General features: G+C 36.7%; 1 protein-coding gene across 9 annotated transcripts in view; it reads right to left on the bottom strand.

Moving 5' to 3' along the window:
• The window catches only part of PHF21A (PHD finger protein 21A), a 133760-nt gene that overhangs the window by 96345 nt on the left and 25399 nt on the right, over window positions 1-12016 (bottom strand). For all 9 annotated transcript variants that reach the window (XM_074867762.1, XM_074867755.1, XM_074867758.1 and 6 more), the window contains exons 2-3: window positions 5014-5054; window positions 310-445 (exon numbers count right to left, since the gene is read on the bottom strand). In XM_074867762.1, coding sequence (XP_074723863.1) covers window positions 310-363 — 54 coding nt within the window. In that variant the 5' untranslated portion in view covers window positions 364-445; window positions 5014-5054. The remainder of the gene's footprint in view (window positions 1-309; window positions 446-5013; window positions 5055-12016) is intronic.

Below are 12016 nucleotides of genomic sequence, written 5' to 3'. Positions count from 1 at the left end.
CATTAGAAAAACCTTCCAGACAGAAGTTGCTGAACAGAGTTTTCAGAATGTTTTTATCACTGCTACAAAATATATTAAAAAAAATCCTCACCCACAGCCTGATATGTAGATTTTTCACATTTGCTAAAAAACAACAGGTGGTGGGGTCAAAATGCAGAATACAAAATTCTGAAGTAGTTTCAAGCTTATAAAACAATTATTACTATAGTTGTAGTGGTATTACTTAACGATACCATTAGTAGTAATACTATCAGCAATATTAATGCTGCTATTACCTGAAAGTATAAAGCAACAAAACATACAAATTACCTGGTGAACCTGAATTTCCACTTTCAGAGCCTCCTGTAGAGTCTGCAGCTCCATTCTCTACCTTCTCCACTTTCTCTAGAAGTGTCTTTGCTGATTCTAGTGCCTTTAGTTTCTGGTTTCCTCTTTAAGACCAGTGCTATTGAAAAATAAAGATTTTGTTTTGGTTAGTCAAGGAGAGGAGTCAATTCAAAAAAAGATTATAAGGGAGTAGGAATTCAGCAGTGAACTATATTCAACTGCAGCTTTCTAGCCTAAACACAAACAATCTTCTGAAAACAAGAGATCTACAGGCTGTACAAAATGCCTGCCTTGCAGTCATTTAGCCAAATTTGTTACTTCCCACATATCCCAAAGTTGACATACTTGTCCCTTATCTTAGTTTGCAGGCTGCTATTTCCTACCAATATCCTATTGCAGTTGCATATTAAATTAGAAAATTTAACTACCAAGAATGTTTTAAAAATCTGTGTAGATGAGAAAATATTCTGGAGACTAAAATTCTGCAACCCGAACAGCAATAAATTGTTAAACAGAATGCACAGCATTAACATACTTCCATGATACTATAGAGCTGTTCTTAGATGGGATGGTCTGCATGCAATTTGACAGAACAACGTTTAATATATTAATAACTCACTGCCTAAAGTTTGTGCTGAGTTAGTCATTTCAGTTGAAACCTATTCTGAAGGAACACAAGACTGATATAAAGCAGCACAGGACTTCTTCAAAACCATTAATTTTAAAATCCTGTTAATCCTGGAATTCTACTTGTAGAATATGAGTGAGTTTACCTTCTTCACTTGTACTACAAACAAATAAATCCCCCAACCTCTGACATAGAAAAGCATTATCAGCCATGCTTCTAAAAGCCTTGAAAGTTGGACAAGAGATTTTTTGTTCAGGAGTATGTTAAAAGTATCAGCTTCTGAAACAGGATTAAGATTCCTGTCTCCATCCCATATAACTCAAATCACAATGGAACCGGTGTAAAAACATCTATAAATACATACACATAAAAGCCATCGGAAAACATTATATAGCAATCTTTCCAGTCACTTTTCCATCCAGACACCACACATTAAAGAACCGCTGGAGTGTTAAAATAGTTCCTATTCTTTTTATTTTTTGAAAATTGCTCTCAATTATTGCATAGGTATTGTAGCCAGCTCAGAGGCCTTCATAATGGGACTTCATTGTTTTCAAAAAGGATACTGACAGTTTGGATTAGACATGTAGGCTGTAAAAAGACAGTAATTCCCATAAGTGAGTGAGTTTTATTTTACTGTCTCACTACAGTAAACTGAAGTGCTGGACAAGTTTGTGAACTCCAGAAAATAAAAAAAGAGAGTGTGTTGTTTTGTTTATTTAAATTAATTGTTTCTCTTTCCAAACAGAAATACCTTACAAAAAGAGAAGACTATAAAGGGGTTTTAAAAAGCATTACATTTAAACTCATTCTTTGTCAGGGCTGTCTGCTGTTAGCTTAAAGTTACTTATTTAAATAACAAAGGTTTGATCAGACTTTCTAGTCAACACATGAAATGACCTTCTGCAAGGGCCTCTCCCACATGTGACACAGACGAGCAAAAACAGCTGCCTTTGCAGCACTACTCTCTATAAAATTGTAATTTGTATCAAGGGACATGGAAATTACATATAGTTCCCTGTTCTATTACCACAAACAGTAATGAGAAAACAGAATCCCGGATTATTACTTCCACTCACTGACAAGAACAACTATAGCCTGCATTAAGTTCCTACCATTGCAGTTTTAAAAGAAACCATGGTTCAGAAAACCACGTGGGAGACTTGGCTAATGAAAACTGGAACCTGCTGCAGAGGCAACAAGTCTTTCAGAAGCCTTGGAAATTCAATTTTGGAGGAAAAAGGCAGGCAGACGTGGCCATAGTTTCTTTCTCAGTGTGTCTTCAATGAATGAGAAGGCACTCATGATGAATGGCTAGTATCACTCTATAACTACATACTATTAAAGCTGAGTGCAAAAAAGCAGAAGAGACAGTTAACTCAACTGAGAATATAAACAATATCCATAATTTTAATACATGTGATGGTAAAGCCCAGTTCACGGGAAAAATGACACTTCTGTATTTCTGTAAAAAAACATACAGAGATTGAGCAACTACTATTAATGCAGAACTTAATTTGACAGATAGAAATCGTAGTATTGATGGTTCATAAAAACTAATCCAACCTAATTTCATAGATGACTTGAACAGCTAGAAAGATTTTTCAAAATTAATTTTTAAGATGTTTAAGAAAAAAGTGATAGCGCTTTGCAGAAGCAACTGGTTGCTCAGCCTAGCCATGTTTACAGGCTGAAGACATGAACAGATGTAATTCACTGTTGTACTGAGGAACATATATTGTGACAAGTAAAAAACCGAAAACAATTCTAGTAACACACCAATCATTCAGTTCCATCCCAAAATATCTGTTACAATTTCAGATTTTCCTTTCACTGTAATTTAAAAAGTTAGCAGATTTTAAGATTCCTTAAAATATATTCCTTTAATAAAGTTTGAAGTATGTGCCATACTATAACATCCCAAAGAATTTTCAATTCCTAAGACTGAAGCTTCCAAGAAAAGGCAAGAGAAATTAACAAACTTTTGACCTTTCTTTTTTTTTTTTTATAGGTTTTCTAACTCTTGACTCCTTCCTACTTCCCCTCCTCCAGCATTCCCATTATAGCCTCAGAGCAACTCACTTTGCAGTATCATTTACTTCCAGTTACCTTCTGCCAGCAAAGTTACACTGAAGCACATTTTAAACATAGGAAGCAACCTCCGCTTCAAAAACTAAGTGTCTGGTATGTAAAGAGAAACTAACACTGCCTCATCAGCGAAGGCTACACAGTGAAGAACGATCTCTTGCAATCACCTCTGCCAGTTGCTGTATTTGTCAGCTAGTAGCACCAGTGTTCTCCCTAGTGAAAAGTGAAGCTGGTTAAGCAATTATGAGAACTTTGTTAAATTACAAATAAAATACTGTATATTTGGCATGCCATCCCTGCTGAGGCATGCATCACCACCACTTTAAAGACAAGGAAACAGGCAAAGGACGGTGAAGAATTTATTACGAGGTTCTGAAGTGTTCTAAGAATCCAAATCATTGGTGGGTGGGAGAAAACATTAAGATGTTCATTTAAAAATCTGGTCAAGTTGCTGATTGCTGAATATGAAATATATACAGTTGTTATTTGGTTGTACCCCCCTAGAACTGAAACACTCTAGGAACATGCACTTGTACCTTCCCTTCCCAAGCAGGAATAATTATCCGTTTTTTTTTTTTTTTTTAAGGGATCATTCCTTCCATCCAACAAATCCTAGACTGTATTTTTCTATTTTATGTAGAATATTGTCTAGAAATTATGAAGGTAGCTGTTAAATATAGCTAGCATTTCCTTTGAAAGCAGGTACAGAACTACATAAGCAAGTGGCCACACATTTTATGAGAGCAAAAGTCTTCAATATTTTTAACCTTTATTCTTTTACACTGAACTTCAAACGAAGATTCTAAAAAACTTAAGTCCAGTGGCATTACAAACAACCCAGAATACCACATCCAAAGATGTATAAAGCCATCCCTGGATTAATCATAAAACATACTGCATTTTCCACCCTACCCTTATGACAGTGGAATTATTTTAATTAAAAAGGTTGTAGATGATTGAAATTGCATGGATGGGTTGGTCTGCAAACATCCTTCATCCCATTAGTTTTTGAAGGAAATCATGCAACTGCCTTGTTCAATGCTGGAATCAGTGATTTCCAAAAGGAAAGCAGAGGATTGTGGAGTACATGCATCTCTTGTACATCCAGACATACTCCCAAAGCTCAGCCAGACAGAGCACAGAGAACAAGAGGTAAATTTGCCATTCTTTGGATTGATTTCAGCTATTGGAGGCAGCAGTCTTCCATTCATTTTCTTGCTGGCACACATTTGTTATAAATAATCCCTTATTTCTTATGTGGTTGCTTCAAGACTTAAAATTTCATACTTAGATAAGTACCCCAATGCACCACAGTTAAGGCAGTAGATGTTTATATACTATATAAATATTCAGAGACTGAATGAAGCCTTAAATTCTACAGTAATCACATAAGTGCATTAGCACTTCTCTATTATTATCTCAATTAAATACAATCCACATCAGAACATCTAAAATATCACAAAGCTATTTAAACTACAGCTATTTTGGAAACTAAACTAGAAACACAGCTGACAAGGTGTGTGTGTGTGTATATATGTGTGTATATATATATATATATGAAAACAAAGGTAGGAGCCACACAAAAGCCATGAATGACTTCTACGTGTATGGAAGGACTCTTGAATAATTTAGAATTTTAGGCAGAAGTATTTCTGTGCCAAAAATCCCTTCAAATAAATTTGTTTTTCACATTACACAGAAAAAAAATTTAACATTATTATTTTTGAGTGGATGAATTTAAACATCCACTGTACTTACAGACTCTTGGGTCCAAATCTGAGCCCTACAGTGATTTTATTTATAGGACTGGGGCTTCCATCAGTAACACTTACTTTTTAAGATTTGATTTCTGACATTAAGGATAGGATTTCAGTTTCAGTAAACATCAAACTTTTCCAGGAATGGATGCAAGCTCTTCGTATCATCTATTCTTAGGTAAAACCATCTTAGCCCTGGAAAGAAGTACTTACCGGTTTTGAGAAAGTTATTCCCTTCAGCTCTCTACCCCCTCCTACAAAAGAGAAACAACAACAACAAAATATGATTACATACAGTTTAACTACAGTTTGAAACAGAAAAATAAAATTCAAATATTTGGAAAGTTGGAGGGGGTAGGAGTTTGGGTTTTGAGGAGGGGGTTTTTGGTTGGGGTTTTTTTTGGGTTTGGGCATTTGGTTTTTAGCATTTTTTTTTTAAATGCTGAAGTTAACTATAAAATACCACCTGGAAAGAAAATCTGTTTGACATGGCAGGGAAAACTAAGGAGAGCTGCAAATCCAACCTGGATTAAAATACAAACTATTACTGTCACCAGGGGAAGAAGAGACGATAGGTACAAGATTTTCTAGATCTGAGCAAGGCCTGTATGGGGGAAATACCTCCTCTCCATCACATTTATTAACATCCAAATCACAAGCCCTGCCAGCTGCTACAACCAAATATGACAAGGTTATCCACCCCAGACATTTGCCCACCACCTCTACTAGTGGTTATAGCAATGCAACAAAGATGGTAGAGCAGGTGGTGTGTCAGTGCAGTCACTGGAGCTCAAATCCCAGAGTACTAATGTAAACTGAAATCAATGGCAGTTTAAGCTAATATGCTAGGTCATGAACTGTGGAGGCCGAGAAGATACACTGCCCATTACGCTGCCTGTGTCATGGGAAGAACAACGTTTAGCCGAGGAGCAAGGTAGTACCTCTGAAATCATCCTCATATGAATCATAAAAAGCTCTTGAGTCATAGTCCTAAAAAGATAGCTAAAATATAAGTAATAACTCATTTGCTCAATTACTTTTCCTGAAGCTAAAAAAAGCTTCCAAAATACTCTAATTTTCTAGTGAAATACTAGAATATTAGTATATTTTAAGCTTCAACTTCACAGCTAACAAGATCTTTGCAGAAACATTTCTATCCACACACAAGTCATCACAGAGCTGAAGTTTAAGCCCCAGCCTGATGAATAGACAGAGCAGCAGAAAGCCACATAATCATCTCTCACTCAGTGGAGAGACCAGCGCAAGTGGAGGAGTTTACATTTACTAACCAGCAGAACCAGGGTACTGATGAACAGCAAGAACAGAACAGAAAACAGGAAGTCTACTGCTGGTAGTGACTGTATCATCGCTCTCCTAGTCTCAAATGTTATTGTGCATTTTGAGCAACAAAATATTACAGAAGTTAAATTAATTTTAGAGCCATTTCAGGTTAATTTAAATAACATCCAAGTGTTAAAGTGGTAGGTTAGGAACTGGGGAGTATGGACTGTTTTGAGGCTATATACAAATTAAGCACATTTCTCTGGATGATACAGAATTTGAAATAACCTTGTTGTTGAGGGTGCTCAAGAGACAGGTGTGATTCTCAAACTCTAGTTGTTTCTTCTTTGATACTAAAACCTTAGTTGTCACCACCACCTCCCACTATCAATCAGTTATTTAATTGGTTAAAAAGAAAATCTATAAAGGAAGCTCTTTCATCATGCAAGCACTAACCATCCCTCTTCAACAAGCAACTACAACTGTATCTCCATGCTATTAATAAAAAATAATTTTAAAAAAAAAAATCTCACTGCTGTAGATGACTCTGGAAAGCTAAACAAAACAGTCAGTACTATGCATCTGCAAATACAGGCTTTGAATAAAAGTGTGATTTTTATTTTAAAAAGTATCCATTTACTTGTAGCACAAGTACACACATAAACTGAAAACTGTCACTTAAAAATAACAGCATGATTAACCGTTCCTTCCTTCCTTATTTCCCCCTACGTAGAGACTCGCCTCCATAGCAGGACCCTAGCTTCATCAAGGCTGAACTGTGCACAAAAAAGCTGCACAGTTACAAACCTTCGGATTGCATTTAACTACACTGTAGGGCTGCAACCCCGGGCTGAGAACCCAGGGGCTCCCGGGGACAAAGTTAGGAACACCAGGAGTTTAATCGTGACTATCCGAGTGATTTGCTGTGTTGCCTTGGAGAAGTCACTTACAGAGGAGCTAGACAGAGAATGGAAATACATTTGCATCCTCTTCTGTACATAATTTACTACAGGCTTTTTCTGAAGTGTTTAGAACAGGTTAATGTTTGAAAGCAAAGCCTTTGGAAATACAAAATACTTTAATTCTACCCTCATGCAAGTATAGTATTTTTACTGGCATCTCTGCCTCATTTAACAGCGAGGACAACCTTAAAGAATGAAGTATCAGTTGAATAATTTCTTTTCATTCTGAGTTTCCAGTTTGCATGCTGTTTTTAATACAACATCTAAGCTCTACAACAAATAAACAACTGGTTTCCTCATACACGCTAATGAGAGCCACAGAAAAACTTGTGTCTGATACCTACAAGTTTTCTCAGATAAGGAACTGAGACAGAGGAATGAAGAACAAACATCCAAGATTGGTAACTTCAAGCATCTTAAACAGACTTAGGTTTTCCATTGCTCTTAACATTTATATAGTAAAGAACAGTTTATGACCAACTAAATCTGTAGCTTTAGTTCTTGACAATTCTCTGCACTGGGAACCAACGCAGAATAGTATTAATGAAAAAGGTACCAGATAAAATCCCTCTATAGATGAAATGAGATTAGTTCTTGTTCACAGCAGGAGTACATACACAAACTCACACCGCCTCTCTCACTACAAAACAGATTAGAAAGTTAAGATTAGACAGCTCACAATCACTCATATCAACAGAGGTCTGAAGAGTTTAGCATTTTGCAGGATTTCTTAAGAAAAACTTCAGCAAGTAGAAATGTATCATGAAATCTCAGCTATTCATTTTACCGAGGTTGCCTTCTGAAGACTCTAGAAACACATGCTGTAACCTATCCCAGATAGGAGTCTGCATGGCTAACTCTCAGATTATTACAGTAAATTCTGCAATATTTAGGGGTTTTTAAAACCCCAGCTCTGGGAGTCATATTTCTATACCCACCTCTGCTTTATATTAAAAACACTGCCTTCTTCTGAAAACATATATACGAACAGAAAAAAAGCTTGAGCAATGCCTACCTATGTTTACTACAAGCTAAAAACAAAAACCCATTAAAATTAGCATTAATCAAATAAAACATCAAAGTTTTAGAAATACATTTTTCTTAGTGAGACTGACTTTAGAATCTGATGTCAATGTTACTAACAGGAAGGGTAGTTTGATATATACATACACTTGAAGTAATTCCACCCCCCCCCAACCAACCAGGCTCTTAAACTTTTCAACAATTGTATACAATATACATAAGGAAAAATACACCACCATTACCAAAACAATCATATTCTGCAGATCAACTTTAAATTTGTTGTTGAAGTTTGTAAATAAGGAGAAGAGTTATTAATTTCATGGGACTGTTATGAAAACAAAGACGTCAAACACAAAACTCCTGTGTTTAAGGCTTGGTAGCCCCTGAGGACATCAGAAGAACTACACATGGTGGTTAAACATTTTAACATAGAGCACCTGAAGGTTTAAGACTACTTAAATGCTAAGCATCTGTACATTAAGATGTTTGATTACATCAATGAGGTACTTATTACTACCTTTAAGTTATACAATAAAGCTTATGCTACTGTAACCAGAGATTCATTTCTCCCATTTTTTCCAAATGAGAAGTCATGTTTAGCCATTTTTAGTTAGCATTTTTCCTAACTCTAGAAGCTAGCATGTTTACTGTTAGACCATGTAATTTTAATCAGGAACTTTATGTGACATATCACATTATAATATTTAATTATGTAATTTTTACTTTTTGCCAATAGGAACTCAATGGTGTTCAGTGCACAGGATGGACTCATGAAAAAGGACTAATTGCTGTGCACAGGCAATTGTGAACCTGACATTCTTTCATATTTCAGAGCATTGCCTGACAGTATTAAGGGTAAAGCATTAATTAAAATTAGGGGGTTTTTTGGTGCAAAATACACTGCACACAGAAGGGATTAACAGTTTCCTCTGGACCTCTGTCTTTAGATGTGAACTCCTCAAAGCAAAAGCTCTCCTTCCTACATTTGAAATGCATCATGTATATAGAGAGCATTCTATCAGTATCTTCTAGGAAAACAACTCATAACAGTTACTTTACTGTGATTTTCAAGTCAGAAATGAAACAATTCATATTCCTTAACAGGACAGGATTTCTGCAATCTCAAGAAAAAGACAGACCAAACACTGCCCAGACAGGGGGTATACAAGCTATTTCAAATGACATTATTATAAGGCTCACGTTTCCATGACCGTTGACAGCAGCGCCGGTGCTGTTGCTTCCACGACTAAAAACAAGCCTCCCGTGTGCCAGCACAGGGAATCTGATCTTGCCGTTATGCTGCTGCTGGGAGAACTCCCAGTCAGCCCCAGGAACACGTGCCAGGCAGGGGGTAAAGGGGCCAACAGGATTGCCCAAGATAACTGAGACTGCACTGAAGTGTACTAGCCATGCCTTCCAGTTTGTCTGTCTGCACAACTCCTTTATAACTTCTCTCTCTTCCTCCTCCCTATCCCCACGCAATACTGGTAAATAACTCCCACTAAAATGGTCAAGGAGCCTGGATTTTCTATTGATGGATGCCGACAACTCACAAGATTCAGACTACAAACTTCAGTTCTGCCTTCGAGTTCCTTCTGCTGCTATGATTAGCCATGAAACAGATGCAATTTGGAGTTTAAGACACCAGAAGCTGATTTCATTTGGGAATAGATTGCTTCACCTTCTCTAAAACAGTTTATAAAACCATCAAACTAAGTTTAAATGGGAGTGTGTGACACCATCATTCGTCTTTGCAGAAGCAGTACTATATTTAACATATAGAAACTGAGCTAAAAGACTCATTACAGCTAAAAAGACCATCTCTATTGTAAAGGCAAAACCACTTCATAAGCTGATTTTTAAAGTATCAGCCAAAACTTGCCACGGCAGTCAAACGCACGCAGGCTGACAAAGATTACCCTCTTAGCTCTGCTTGTCCTACGACTACAGCTCTAATGGGCATTAGTAACTCTTCCTGAACGCAGTCTTTCCTGGCATCTAGGGAGTGGGGTGGGGGATGAGATCACACTCTCTAGCAAAATAAAAAACCACATCTGGCCTAGTGGAAAGCTAGCACAAGTATGTTTTAAAATCTCAGGAATGCCTCTCACCTGAGCAGATTTAAGGTATGTGGCTTTGCACATTTTGCCCACGCACAAACCCCTCTTCTTTGAACAGTCTCAGCATATTTCGTGAATCAGAGAAGCATGCATGTCCTAAAGCCACTTAACTTGAAAGGGAAAAAGTTTGCATAATTTAACTCACCAAGGATTAACCATTTAAGCCATCTTTAAAATAAAACACTCATCCTCCCACTTCTCAAACACATATACTTTCCCTCATTCTAAAGGAAAAAGAGAAAGGTGCTGCCACTTAAAACAAACCAACACACAACAAATTCAATTCTCTGCTTTTCTATTTCCTTCCATACAATAAATAAGGCATTCAGGGAAACAGGGTTTTTTCTTTAAATAAAAACTAAACTAGAAAATTACAGAATGCCTGCCTCTCTAACCTATGACCATTAGTAAGCCCAGCAGAATTTCTTCCTGACTTAATACCAAGGGCCCAGTGGATTCCCCATCTAACCCCTTCTAACATTCGTAAAATTATCATCAGTACAATTCTGCTTTTTGTACCCAGAAACCAGTGTATGGGGATGTTTTACAGCATTGTTTCATTCAAAAGTTCTGGTACTGCATACAGAGAAATATGAACAAGAACACTAAGCCTCACTTTGCTCAGTGAGTTACCATTCATCAGTTTTTAGATAAACACAAACCCACCTTCTACACAGCGTGGCTAAATTCCTGCTCAGGTAAAAAGCTGGGGGACCTGAACTTTTATTTTAGTTAATTACTTCATTATTTAGAAGGACTGTTAATCTATACAATACACTAAGAGGAACCCCCAATCCTAATTAAGTCTGTAAATTTATGCTTTAGTAACAGTGCAACAGTAAAGTTTCACAGCTGAAGCAGGGAGCTAGGGAATTTTTTGAAAAAAAATAAGAGATTTACATGATGTAAAGATATAAATCAGTGGAAAGCAGGGTTTGGCGTTTGTTTCTAAAAAATTTTTGCTGAATTCTGCCACATTTCATAGGGTTGCTGGAAACGGGGTTTGGGGTTTGGTTTCTTTAGTAAACAAAGTTTATCAATTAAACTTCAAAAAATGTCAGTTCATCTGTTAAGTCTTAAAACTGCAATTTTTCTTTTTTCATTATTTTCAACTTATTTACAAAGTATACATAAAGCTGGGAAGGAAAAAAAGATGGAAGGTCAATAGAAAGCAGTTGTCATCCCCTCCTAGCTATACTAGCCCACTCCCAGTTTTGTCTCAAAATTTATAAGAAATTCAAAGGGAAGTTATTTAGAGGTTTGTGTTCCGGTTGTTTGTTTGAGTTTTTTTTTTTAACTGAGAAGTTTCTGCCTTCCCTTCTACTTCAGAGGCAAAGGACTATTTGGGGAAAAGGAGACAGAGAAGGAGTTGTGAAAAGGAGGACTACTTTCTAGAAAGAACACACAGAGTAAATCCTAGTAATTGGTTTAACAACTGAAGATGTAAGGAATAAGAAAAAACTTAAGAAAAACTCAACTCCCATACTGATTGAAGTCCCCGTCCCCCCCCACCAAATTCCATTAAGAACGAAGGGATCTCTGATTTTTCAAAAACTTCAAAATTTTTTCAAATTTTATTCTTTTAAACATGAGGAGAAATTTCATATTGAGTGCCAAACTATTTTCCCCTTCTAGCAATCCACTTTATCTTGGAAAGAACTGGCTTGTGGGAACGATGCGTTAGTGAGGCAGAAGTGCCTTAAGAGTTTTGGGAAGAGGTCCAGAGTACAAAAGGAGACGATCTGAGTAGTGCTGCAAGACTGCAGGCATGAAATGCAGAACTAGAGGTATCTCTGACTATCACTGGAAGTGCTACTGCACTTCTCATGG

This window comes from Strix uralensis, chromosome 4 (genome assembly GCF_047716275.1).
Source record: "Strix uralensis isolate ZFMK-TIS-50842 chromosome 4, bStrUra1, whole genome shotgun sequence".
NCBI classification, from domain to species: Eukaryota; Metazoa; Chordata; class Aves; order Strigiformes; family Strigidae; genus Strix; species Strix uralensis.
The sequence above is the reverse complement of the archived record's forward strand: the minus strand, read 5'-3'. Positions and strand labels throughout refer to the sequence as shown.